This window comes from Sminthopsis crassicaudata, chromosome 2 (genome assembly GCF_048593235.1).
Source record: "Sminthopsis crassicaudata isolate SCR6 chromosome 2, ASM4859323v1, whole genome shotgun sequence".
Classification (NCBI taxonomy): Eukaryota; Metazoa; Chordata; class Mammalia; order Dasyuromorphia; family Dasyuridae; genus Sminthopsis; species Sminthopsis crassicaudata.
Genome location: NC_133618.1, coordinates 36,929,411 through 36,942,062, shown reverse-complemented (window position 1 = coordinate 36,942,062; position 12,652 = coordinate 36,929,411). Strand labels below are relative to the sequence as shown.

Below are 12,652 nucleotides of genomic sequence, written 5' to 3'. Positions count from 1 at the left end.
AAAGGAAGCTAAAAAGCAAGAAGGAAGGTACTAGCCATCCTGAACACCCAACAGAAGTGTAGATGGAAAGGAAAGAGTTTAGTCAGCCCTCCATAAAGTATATGTTTATCAGGAGTTTATTGTTCTACCATCCAGCTCTCCAATTCGAGGGGAAATGAGGGAAATAAAAAGTTTAGTTTGGGAAAAGATGCTGGAGCAGTCAGCCATTTCTTCAGCCTATTTTACAGATGAGGAAACTGAGGAATACTGGTGAAGTGACTTGTCCAGGGTAACCTGGCTAGAAAGTGTCTAAGGCCAGATTTGAACTCAGGAAAATAAGTATTCCTGTCTTCTGAGCAGGGAATTTAGAGAGTAGGAAAGTGAGGATGTTTCTATAATTCTGACATTATTAAGATTATTCAGAAGAGTGACAGATAAATATTATATTTGATACTAACAATATTTCTGTCACCAGGCATACAGTCAGTGCCTAATGATTGAGTGTTGATTACACCTGACTCCATCTTTTTTCCCGTCTGCAGACATTCCTCCTGAGCTTTAGAGATTCTGAGGGTTATGGTACCCGGGCAGTAGCGGAGAAGTCTTCCACCCGCACACACAGACACACCACCCAAGCTTCCGCACATGTGACTGAAGAAGCTGGGCAGAGGCCCGGCCCCTGAGATCTATCCGCTCCAGCTCTGGACTGATCTAGATCATGGCGCAGTGCGCTTGGCAGGGAAAAAGCATTGTATACATGCGCGCTGGGAGTAGGAATGTCTACGAGGGGAGCATCCCATGACGTCACTCTTTGCCAGACTCAGCGCTAGACCCTGGATTTGGATGGAGTTTCTAGAAGTTCCAGAAATAGCTGCGGATGAATTGGGTATTTATCTAGGAAACATTTTACAGCCACTTCTCGGTGTCCGGCTTTACCCCTCCCATGCAGCTTCCAGCAGAAGAAGCGCCCATAGTGCAGGGACCTTCTAAGCGAGCATTCTGACATCAGTCCTGACGCGCGCCGCCAGGCGCTTAACCAGAGTCGGCCATCCGCCAGACTACATTTCCCAGAAGAAAGGAGAGAACTCTCGGATTCCGGCGGATGCCGGCAAGGACCAAGCTACCTCTGAGCAGGCGCAGTGGGGAGATGGCTACCCTTTTCCACTTAGAGGAGCTTGTGCGAATTTGCCAGGCTGGCGGGTGAGTATCTGTGCGGGAGAGTTCTGGCTTGGGGCAGCCCAGGTGGAGAGACGGCTCCGGATCTGGGAGAGGGAGAAACGAGTCCCACGAGCCCTGCGTTCTAATTCTGCCTCCGAGGCTATCTGGCTGTGTGACTGAGCCCTACTTTTTTTGCTCAAGTGTTAACGGGGATGGACTGAGTCCCTGAGGACTAGCTGCAGACAGTATTGATTAAGCACCTGTTGTGTGCCAGAAAGGAAAATGTAAATAACCCAATAGTAAGCGTTGATTAGCGCCTTTGAAAAAAAGCAAAAAGAGGCCCTGCCCTCCCTCACCGTCTCTGTGTATGGGGGACATAGCTGAAAGGAGCCGTGGAGGACTTGGAGTCGGGAGGGGATGTAAGATCCCACTTGGACCCGTTTTTGTGAGCATGAAAGATAAAGCTAACCCTTTATAAAGACCTTAAAAGATGAAAGTTCAGATTTACGGCAGAGGACCCGGTGTGTAGGTTAGGGAAGTGCGATAAAGAGGAGTGGGAGAGAGGAGGGAGGGATCCCTGGGTGGGGGAGGGTAAGGAATAGCCCCGCAAGTGAAATACACCAGGAGCAGAGTCCGCAGGGACGGGGAAGAGACTTTCAGCCACATTGTAACAGGAGCCGCGGTAAAGTTTGTTAGAAAACCGCAAGGGGGGCCTTGGGATCCTTGTTCTCTGACAGGAAAACTGAACGGTTCCATGAGGAGAGAAATGTACATTGTGTCAGCCCTGCTCTGTGTGTGTGTGTGTGTGAATACGTGAGTATATGTATGTGTGGGTGTATGTGTGTGTGCATGTAGATGTAGGTGTGTATTTCAATGTATATTATATATAGCTATAGGGGTAGGATTGGTGGATGTTTACATATATGTGTATGTACATGTTAGGTATATATATAGATACATGTATGTGTAGATCCTGATGGGTAATATATGTTTAAGTGTAAATGTGTGAGTGTATGCATGTATGGGCATGTATGTGTATGCATGTAGACACATGTAAATGTATACATACATGAATGTGGGGATGGGTATATGTGTGTGACTGTGCATATGTGTGACATTGCTTGTATTCATGCGTGTATTTGTTCATGCATGTGGCCTGGTGGGGTATATATTGTACTCTGTGTAAATGTGTGAGGGTAGGTATGTATAGGTATAAATGTGTATAGATATATGAAAGCATAGATAAATATGTGTGTGTATGTATGTAGTGTATTTATCATTGAGTGTATACCTAGTATGCATGTATGTAAGTATATTTTTATGTGTGTGTATAAATACATGTATGTGTGTTCATGTAGGCATATATAGATATATGTATATGTGGGGATGAGGAAGGATATATGTTTTGTATGTGTATGTGAGTATTTATATTATGCATATGTGTGGAGGGATGCAGATGGGTGCTCGTGTTTATGTATACATGTAAGTTTAACTGTGTTTATATAAATTAATATTTGTGTTCCTGGAGGGTACAGATGTGTGTGTGTATGTATGCATTCAGGTCTGTGTAAATGTATATATAGATATATGTGTGTGGATGCCCGTGGAGATATAGTTGTATGTATCTGTGTAATAAATATGTCCATGCTTGCAGCCTGTTTGGGAGAAGTGGACACAGTGAAAGGGGAAAAAAGAATAAGGTAAAAATGGACAGTAGAGAACAAAATAACCTACAAGGAAGCACAGAAAAGATGGACATTCATATTGTAATGTCTTCTGTTATTATATTTGCTTTCTTGAAATGGATATTTATTTATTTTTATTTTAATCCTCCCTAATTTTCTGCTGGACACATGACAATTAAAGACCTTAAAAGTTTTGTAAAGCATTCAACATTGTTATTTCATTTATTTTTCAAGATAGTCCTGAGAGGTAGATGCTATTATTCTCCTCCCCATTTTTTCAGATGAGCTAAGAGGAAAGGGAATAAATATGTATGGAGTGTCTACCTTGTTCTAGATACGGTTCTAAATGCTTTTTAGAAATATTACCTAATTTAATTTTCACAACAACTCTGAGAAATGGATGTCCTTGTTTTGCCCATTTTTAAGATGAACTAAAAGGCAAGTAAATATATGGGTGCTACTATGTCTGGGCCAAATGCTTTTTACAAATATTTTCCCATTCACAATGACACTTACCCAGGAGCTATGATTATCTTCATGTTACAATTGAAGAAACTGAGGCAAGTAGGGTTAAGTGACTTGCTCAGGGTCATCCAGCTATCCAGATAAGTATCTGGGGCTGGATTTGAACTCAGGTCTTCCTGCCTCCAGGCCTGGTGCTCTAAGACTGCATCATCTACCTGCCTGGGGAAGAAACATAGATAAGAATTCTTCAAGTCCAGCCCTCTCATTGCTTAGGCCTGGAAAAGTAATGTGACTTGTCCAGGCTCACACAGCTAGTAAATGACAAATCTTAGTAATACAGGATTTGGAGCCAGTTCTTCCAGACTTTTTACTTTTCTCTCTCTCTTTGTGCTCTTTTTCTGTCTGGTTTTTATTTTACTTTACCCATTTCCTTTACATGTCCTCTATAATGTTCTCCCTAAAATGTAATGTTCTCTGTTGATATTCCCTTGGGGTCTCTGGGAGCAGCCTTCCTTTCAGTTCAGTAATCATCACAAGTACAGTCAGGAATTAAAGTCCAAATCCTTTATTGTCTCTTTCAAAGTCTTTTCTCTTTTCCTAGGGCCCGTTAGCTTTCTTAAAGGCCTATCTCTCTCCTTGATCCCAAGACTTCCTGCCAACAGTCCCAAATTAGTAATAATGAATGGAACCTGTTTGTTATTAGTGTGATAATGACACCTGTTAAGTTGTGTATTATTTCTCCATTACAAGTTTCCTCTTCCCTTATGTTTTGTCCAAATCAAGGTTCTGAGCAGTAATCAACTTGCACTTGCCCCCTTTAAGTCTGTGCCTATAGAATGCAAATTCTGAACCTAGATTAATCTTACACCCTGAGAAGCAAGAATCCATTCTAAGATAACTCTTCCATCTTTCTAGGGAGACAAGACTTGGGAAAGATCGGAATCTTAAGGAAACATTGGAGAAGTAATGATTTTGAAAGGCCATGACTTTCAAGAGGAAGGTAAGAAGTACAGACATGAAAAGGTTGGAAAAGTGACGGAAGAACAACCTTGCCAGACCCAGTTTGTCTCCTGGTGCCCTTTGTGTCACACAGTCCACCTGATGGACATGTCTACCTGGCTGTCTCAAATAAAACATATCCAAAATGGAATTCACCTTCCCTCCATCCTCCACCTGCCATTCCTCCAGACTTCCTGTTTCTTTGCAGGGTGCCATCTTTTTTTCCAGGCACAGGAATCTTGGAATTCCAATCTTGGAATCATCTTCCTCACCCCCAGCTCCACTCCCATAGTTTCCATTAACTGGTCAGGTCTTCTTGGTTCTAATTCCAGGGTATTCCTTTCTGGGATGGAATGGATAAATGCATTGAGTAGTCAATTTCAAGACAGTGTACAGATATAATACAGAATAATGTCAGTCACAATCCCATGAGTTTTATCAACAAGTTTGAAATAATCATAGCTTCATAGCTTTAGGTGGATTCAGTTATTAAAGCTTATATTTCTTTTATGTAGATAAAAAAAGTTCAAGGTATTTAATTTTATATTTCCAAAACATATTCTTAGATAAGCTCTAAGGAGGCTTCTTCCTTCTAAATCTGTGTCTAAGTTGCTAAGACTTAACTCAAATTCAGCATAAAATAGTTAAAAGAGGAATTAATTTATTAAAAATACCCAATTCACCTAAAACTTGGGAGACTTTTAATTCTTGCTTTATGAGGCCCTGAGTTGGAAAATGAATCTTTGTGTCTCCTAATCCAATTAAAGAGATGGTTCAAATAATTATTTTTCAAAGGACAATTCAGAGTGATCCCTTACTAAACTAGCATGTAGAACTAAGCACCCAGAGTTCATTTTTTCTTTCATACTTGCCCTTATCAGTGGGATTTGCTATGTGAGAAGAAAGACAGGGACACAGCTGTGTTAGTTCTTTTTGGTTTCAGGTATGAGCCATAAGCAGCCAGTGGTATGTCAGGAAGTCCTGGCCAGGTTCAGAATTAGCCAGGTGGGGAAATTTCTTATTCCCCAAGATGGGGAAGGTTCAAGAGAATACCACTTTTACTCTCACAAGGTCATCCACCATTTATATTGCCATCCTTTTCCACTTAGGAGGAGGTTGGGGAGAGTTGCCAGCCAGTAAGGTGAGGATGAGGGTGAGTGCCTGTGAGCTGGAGCATTCTGGCTTGGGGCAGCCCAGGTGGAGAGATGGCTCCCCAATCTGGAGGAAGAAGAAAAGGATCCCAAGAGTGCTGGGTTCTAATTCTGCCCCCGAGGCTATCTGACTGCATGACCTGAACTAGTTCCTTGAGTTCCACTTTTTGGCACAAGAATTAAAGGGGATAAACTGGGTCTTGAAGACTAGGTGCAGGCAGCATTGATTAAGCACTCCTGTGTGCCCACATGGAAAATGGAAATAACCCAACAGTAAGCACTGATTAAGCTCCTCCTAAGCACCTAAGTAAAAAGAGGCTCTGCCCTCAAGAGTCCCACTATTGGGGAAGATAGCTGTCATCTTGTTGAGTTTAAGCTATAAGTAAAAAGGGGTTGGAGTGGGGGGACTTGGAGTCAGAGGGATGGGGATTCAGGAGCCCACTTTGACTTGTTTTTCTGAGCATGTTCATAGGTAACCCTTTAGAAAAGATGGATGTTCAGATTTACGGGAGTGGGACCAGGCATGTTAGTTAATGGGAGTGGGAATAAAGGGGAGAAGGAGAAGAGAGCGGGATCCTTGAGTGGGGGAAGGTAAGGAATTGCCAGGCCAGTGAAAGACAAGAACTCCAGGAGCAAAATTAGTAGGGACAGGGAAGAGGAAACATTCATAAATGTTGATTATTTTTTAATAGAGAATGATATTAACAAACTCAGCTTGGATTTCTTGCACAGTTCTTGAATATTCTTTTTTAAAAATAATTTTCCTCAATTTCATCTAAAGCAAAATTTTTTAATATTTGCTTTTGAAATTTTTGATTTTGAGCAAAAATTTTCTTCTTAATTTTCCTCTAAGTATTCCTCTCTTTGTGTCCCATAAACTTTGGTGTGATTTCTCATTGGTGAAATTATTGTTTCAGTGATCTGTTCTTTTTTTTCACTTCCATATTCCTTTTTGTTCTTGGTTCATTTGAATTTTAATAGTAATATTGTGTATTCCAATCAGTATACCACAAAATATGCCATTTCAGAATGATTAGACATGTGTTGACCAATTTTTTTTTTCAATAACAAATTAGGCTGTTACAAATATCATTGAAAGGCAATCTCGAGGTATGGTTCCAATAGTAAAGTTATTGAATAAAACACCATGATTATCTTTTCATAAAATTCATTTAATTGATCTTTTTGTTTTTATGTCAACAAAATTTTTGTCCTTCCCTTTCAGAGAGACATGCCATAGAAGAAAGAATTATTCTTTTTTATACCATGCTATTGTGCCTCATCATATGCTCTCTTAGGTACTTATTATATTTAGGCCCAAGTCATTGCAAAATCTCCTCAATTAGACTCATTGCCACAGAACCAGAAATGGCCAGACCATCTCAGCAGGGCAAGCCATATTGAGATAAGTCACCTACTGTTCAAACAGATGTGCATTGGTAGTCTGCCATGTACATATAGATAAAACATTTGCTGACAGACTTGATGCACACAGATTTGTTTAGAAAAAGAGGATCTGATTCCACTCTAGTCCTGACCCAAAAACACAACTTTGCATGGCTATGGGTTGGGGAAGATCACAATGTACAGAATAATGTTTTTAAGAAATTTATATACATTTTTACATTTTGAGTTCCGATGGTCTTCCCCCCTTCTTCCCCAGCCTGCATTAGCAGATGGGTTCTGAAATTTCTGATATTTCTCATAATAAGATCCTATGATATTTCAGAATTTCTTGACGTTCCAAGATGTTGCTGTGGAATTCACCCAGGAGGAGTGGAGCTATTTGGATCCTGGCCAGAAGGACATGTACAGGGACGTGATGCTGGAGAACTACCAGAACTTTGTCTCTCTTGGTAAGCTAATTTTTTTCAGTCATTCAATCTGAATTTAACTCTGATTAAGAACCAGGAACTATGTCACAAAGTCACAAAGAGAAGAAAGGTAAAAATTAGACAGGCCCTGCCCTCATGGAGCGTCTGTACTATCCAGCAGACAACAAGTATGTACATGTCAGTACAAAACAAGTCATCTCTAAGAAGATGGCAATAGCAGGTAGAGGGATAAGGAAAAGCCTCACTCTAGAGATGGCAGAATCTTAGCTAAGCTGTGAAGGTAACTAGGATTGCAAGAGTTGAAGGGCAAAGAGTAGAGTTGGGGAAGCATCCCATGGTGACCTGCAGAGATGGCAGGGAGAGCATCATGTGTGAGCCACTGCAAGGTCAGAGCATTCCAACTGTCCATGCCGGTGGGGGGCTGAGGAGCTTGGCTGAATTTGAGTTTTCTGGACAGGGAGGGAAAGTCACACAAATGCCTTTTAAATAGAAATGCAATCAGATCTTTGGGCAATTTCTGAGCAGTTGTTGCTCTTCCCAGACAAAAAGGTCCTTCTTTGTCCAGCTGGAAATCAGCAGCTTCATTCAGTAGCCCTGCAGGCTCTCCTTCCATACTCTCTGCTCAGCCAGGCTTCAGATTCTCCATAGAGCCCCAGGGCAGAGAAGGAAAGACTTCTTCCAGCAGATTAGGAATGGGTGAACATGACCCCATCTGTCCCGTGGCTGCACCAAAGGCTCTGTCCCTTCCCTCACATTTGCTGAGGGAAACTTCCTTGATGGGTCATTGATGCTTCTCCACTGACATTTCCAGACATGTCCTTTTTTTGTAGAGAGAGACCAGGACTGAGTTCTGAGGTGTTTCTGTGTTCTCAGCACTTTCCACTTATTTCTCCTTGAGCAGGGCTTCCAGCAACTAAACCAACTGTGATTTCTCGTCTGGAGAGACACGAAGTTCCCTGGCTATCAAGGAAAGAAGATCCCAGATGCATTTTTGAGGGTGAGTGATAACCAGGCAGACTGGGGGTGCAATTCCCTGAGAGCCAGCCCTGGACTGAAGAAGCTTCAGGGTTCTGAGTTCCAGTCTGACCTCAGATACTTCCCAACAGTGAGACCCTGGACAGGTCCCTTAACCTTGTGGGTCTCCTCTGTGACATGATGTGGAGAAGTTAATGGCAAACTCCTCTGACATATGAATCTCTGTCCAGAAATCCCTCAGAGGGGCTTACAAAGGGTCAGATGCAGCTGCAAACCCCCTGACCCAGAAATCTAGTCAGGGACAGGACAAACTGCCAGCAGGAGCTTGGCTGGGTCATTAGAGTGAGTTACCTTGGAAATCTTGGGCCTGGAGCTCTCTTTCAAGGTCTATAGGCCTGAGGAGAGGAGCTGTGGTTGTCTATCCTGCTCCTCCTGTAACCTCACTTTTCATGTCAAGGAATGTTATTCTATTAAACTAACCTTTGTAGTTCCCTCTAGTCTCAGAAAAAACTTCTTGATGATACTTAACCTTCCACATATACACTAGATAATATCCTATATTTGATTGTTTTATCTTCTTAAATCATTAGATTATTTTTTCTGTTTGAAGAGTCTTTGCTGAGAGATAAATGGAAAAGAACTTTCCAATATAATTAAGACTGACCTCTATTTAAAAAAACAAACCATTGTTGCATCCTCCTACCTGTTTAATCTGCCTTCCAATATGGCTCGTTTTTTTTTTTTTTCATTGAGAGATCTTATAAAGATGCCATGTATACCTGGTATCCACTTCCTACTTGGCCATTTCATCTTGAATTTGTAAAATGAGTTCTCTATTTCTTCTGCTCCAAGGAAAATTGCCTTTAAGGTCATTAATGACTTTAATTATTATTAAGATACAGGTAGCAAGTGTTTTACCAATGTTTGGTATGCAGAATGTGGGTGTTATCACCATTTTACAGATTAGGGCTGTGAAAATCCATAGCATTTTAAGGTGTCCATGGTCATCTCTCTAATAATTTTCACAACTGGTATTCACACTTTGACTTTCTATCTCATCAAATTTAAGTAATTTCCTAGAACATGGGAACATAAGACATGAAAACAGGCTCTAAGGGTCTGAACTGTTACTAAGTATAAAGAGCACCAGCTTCCCACTTAGCAGACCTGGGTTCAGAGCCTGCCTCTAACACTTACTAAGTGTAACATTAGACAATTCACTTCACCTCTCAATGTTCCTTTTCTATTGAGGACTTGAGTTCTGTCCAACACTTTGTGACCCTATTTAGAGTTTTCTTGGTGGAGATCCTGGAATGGTCTACCATTTCCTTCTCCAGCTCATTTGACAGATGGGGAAACTGAGGCCAGTAGGGTTAAGTGCCATCCTTGCTCAGGGTCCCTTGGCTAGAAAGTGTCTCAAGTCAAATTGAACTCAGGAAAATAAGTTTTCTTGACTGGAGGCTCAGTGCTGTGTGCATATGCAGTATGGCAGGGACGCCTCGCTGTTCAATGTTCTAGGCAGGTCTCAAGTTTTAACTTTCATAGAATGTGGAAACCTGTTTGGATCTAGGCAATTTTTTTATATAACTCTCTATGCTTTGAAAATTATTATTTTCATTTCTGAAAATGTAAATGTTTTAGAGGTCATGAGCAGTTCTGCTACCTTCCCCTCAGCTCTTTTTGACTTCAGCTCCTTTGTGACTATGATTCTTCTGCTTTGTCCAAATTTGTCAACCTTCTTCCTCATGGGGAAGACTGAATGGACTCTAAAGCAATTTTCTTTTTCCCCACAACAGTGAGTAATGAGTGGTGACACTTTGCTTTGTTTCTTTCAGATTCTCCTGTTGTGAAAACAAAATGTGAAACCAAGGACTCAGCTTTAGCTCCAAAGCAGTGTTTTTCCACAAAAGAGCCATTCACAAAGAGACTCAAAAAACATGGTTTCTGGGATTCCAAATTGGGAGAAACTTGGAATTATGGCTCTGGATTAGAAAGGCAGACAAACAATCTGGAAGGACAGTTAATAGTGAAACATAGAAAATATCATAAGTTTAGTGTTCCATATTTTTTTAAATTTGGAAAAAAACTCAGTTTCAGTTCAGTTCTCCTTCCAGAACAGAGAGTTTCTACAGGAAAATGGTTTCATAATCATTTTGGAATTGGAAAGTGCTTCAAATGGTATACACACTTAATTAAACGTAAAAGAATTTCCATGGTTAAGAAACTGTATAAATTCAATAAATACAAGAATTCTTACCACTCAAAACTTGATCATTACCATAGAGTATTTACTGAATATGGAAGAATTCATACTGAAGAGAAATATAAATTTGGGGAATGTGGGAAGACTTTCAGCTACAATCCATATCATACTATTCATTTGAAACATCTTCAGGAAGAAAAGTCTTTTAAACAAATTAAAAAAGATACGAAAACTTTTAGCCAGAAGGGATATCTCGGTCAACATAAGAGAATACCTACTAAAGAGAAACCTTATAAATGTAATGAATGTGGAAAATCTTTCACCCTTAAGGGAAACCTTAATTCACATAAGAGAATTCATACTGGAGAAAAACCCTTTAAATGTACTGAATGTGGAAAAGCCTTCAGGCAGAAGGGAGGCCTTAATTCACATAAGAGAATTCATACTGGAGAGAAACCCTATAAATGTAAGGAATGTGGAAAAGCCTTCAGCTGTAAGAAAGGCCTTGATTTACATCAGAGAATTCATACTGGTGAGAAACGTTATAAATGTAATGAATGTGGAAAAGCATTCATTCATAAGGGAGGCCTTAATAAACATGAGCGAATTCATACTGGAGAGAAACCCTATATGTGTACTGAATGCGGAAGAGCCTTCAGACAGAAGGGAGGCCTTATTTCACATCAGAAAATACATACCGTAGAGAAACCTTACAAATGTAAAGAATGTGGAAAAGCCTTCAAAGAGAAGAGGGGCCTTGATAGACATAAAAAAATTCACACTGGAGTGAAACCCTATATATGTAATTTATGTGAAAAATCCTTCAGCCTTAAAGACCACCTTAGTAGACATAAAAAAATTCATACTGGAGAGAAACTTCATGTATGTAAGGAATGTGGAAAAGACTTCAGCTGTAATGAAGGCATAAATAGACATAAGAAAATTCATTCCGGAGTGAAACCTTATAAATGTAATGAGTGTGGAAAAGCCTTCAGACTTAAGGGACATCTAAATAGACATAAGAAAATTCATACTGGAGTGAAACCATATACATGTAATGAATGTGGAAAAGCATTTAGGTGTAATGAAGGCCTTAATACACATAAGCAAATTCATACTGGAGTGAAACCCTATCAATGTAATGAATGTGGGAAAACCTTTGGCCTTAAGGGATACCTTAATAAACATAAAAGGATTCATATTGGAGAGAAATCCTTTGAATGTCCAGATATTGGAGAAGCCTGTAGTTGAAGGCCAGTCTTCACCAAATTAAAAATGAGAACCCATTTGAATGTAATAAATGTTGGAAAACTTTTTTGTACAGCTCAAATCTTAAGAAATATGAGATGTTTCATAATGGAAAGAAGTCATCTACGTGTAAAGATTGAGAATGTTTTCAACCAGCAGCAATACTTTAAGAGATCCAGTAGAAGTCTTACTAGATATGACTTTTTAAAATACGGTTTATTTTACATGAAAATAACTTCACAGGGTCAAGCTAATGTAACACATTAGGCAGTCTTACTGACAAAGCAGTTGTGTTTTGGGGAATAAAATATATTTTATAGCCAGGGGAGATGGAGTAGAAGACAATACTTAGTGAGGAGTGGATTGAAATGTTAAAACTGTCTAGCCTACTTTAAAGATGCAACTAGAGAATCTCAGATGTGGGACACGGTATGGATTAAAAAGCCAAGTAAAGTCTAACTTTACGTCATTCTATGCAAACTAAATAGGATGATTTTTTTTTTTTCATTATCCTGATAAAGGGAACCACATGAACTCCAATAATAGCCAGCATTTTTGATGTGTTCTTTAACTATTTCAGCCTCTGTGTCAATAATTTTTTCTTCTCTTTCCCCTCCTACTCTCCTAAATATTTTATTCTCTGATTTTTTTTGTGCCTCTCTCTCCAAATCCCTTCCTTTTTTGGGATTTAAATTAAAGCTTTTTATTTTCTATGGATATGCATGGATAATTTTTCAACCCTAATCTTTGCAAACCTTGTGTTCCAAATATTTCCTTCCTTCCCCTCACCCTTTCCCCTAGATGGCATATTAAAATATATGTTAAATTTACTATATGTATACATATTTATATAATTCTTTTACTGCACAAGAAAAATCAGATCAAAAAGGAAAAAATGAGAAAGAAAACAAAATGCAAGCAAAGAACAACAAAAAGAGTGAAAATGCTATGTTG

At 39.8% G+C, this 12,652-nt stretch overlaps 1 protein-coding gene across 1 annotated transcript; it reads left to right on the top strand.

The window, feature by feature from the left end:
- The first annotated feature begins 532 nt into the window (after positions 1–532).
- On the top strand, positions 533–12,415 carry LOC141554165 (uncharacterized). Its single transcript, XM_074285780.1, has 5 exons — positions 533–1,179; positions 4,203–4,287; positions 7,167–7,293; positions 8,174–8,269; positions 10,083–12,415. The coding sequence occupies exons 2-5, from the start codon at positions 4,270–4,272 to the stop codon at positions 11,699–11,701; spliced, it is 1,860 nt and encodes a 619-aa protein (XP_074141881.1). The 5' UTR covers positions 533–1,179; positions 4,203–4,269; the 3' UTR covers positions 11,702–12,415.
- The last annotated feature ends 237 nt before the right edge of the window (positions 12,416–12,652 follow it).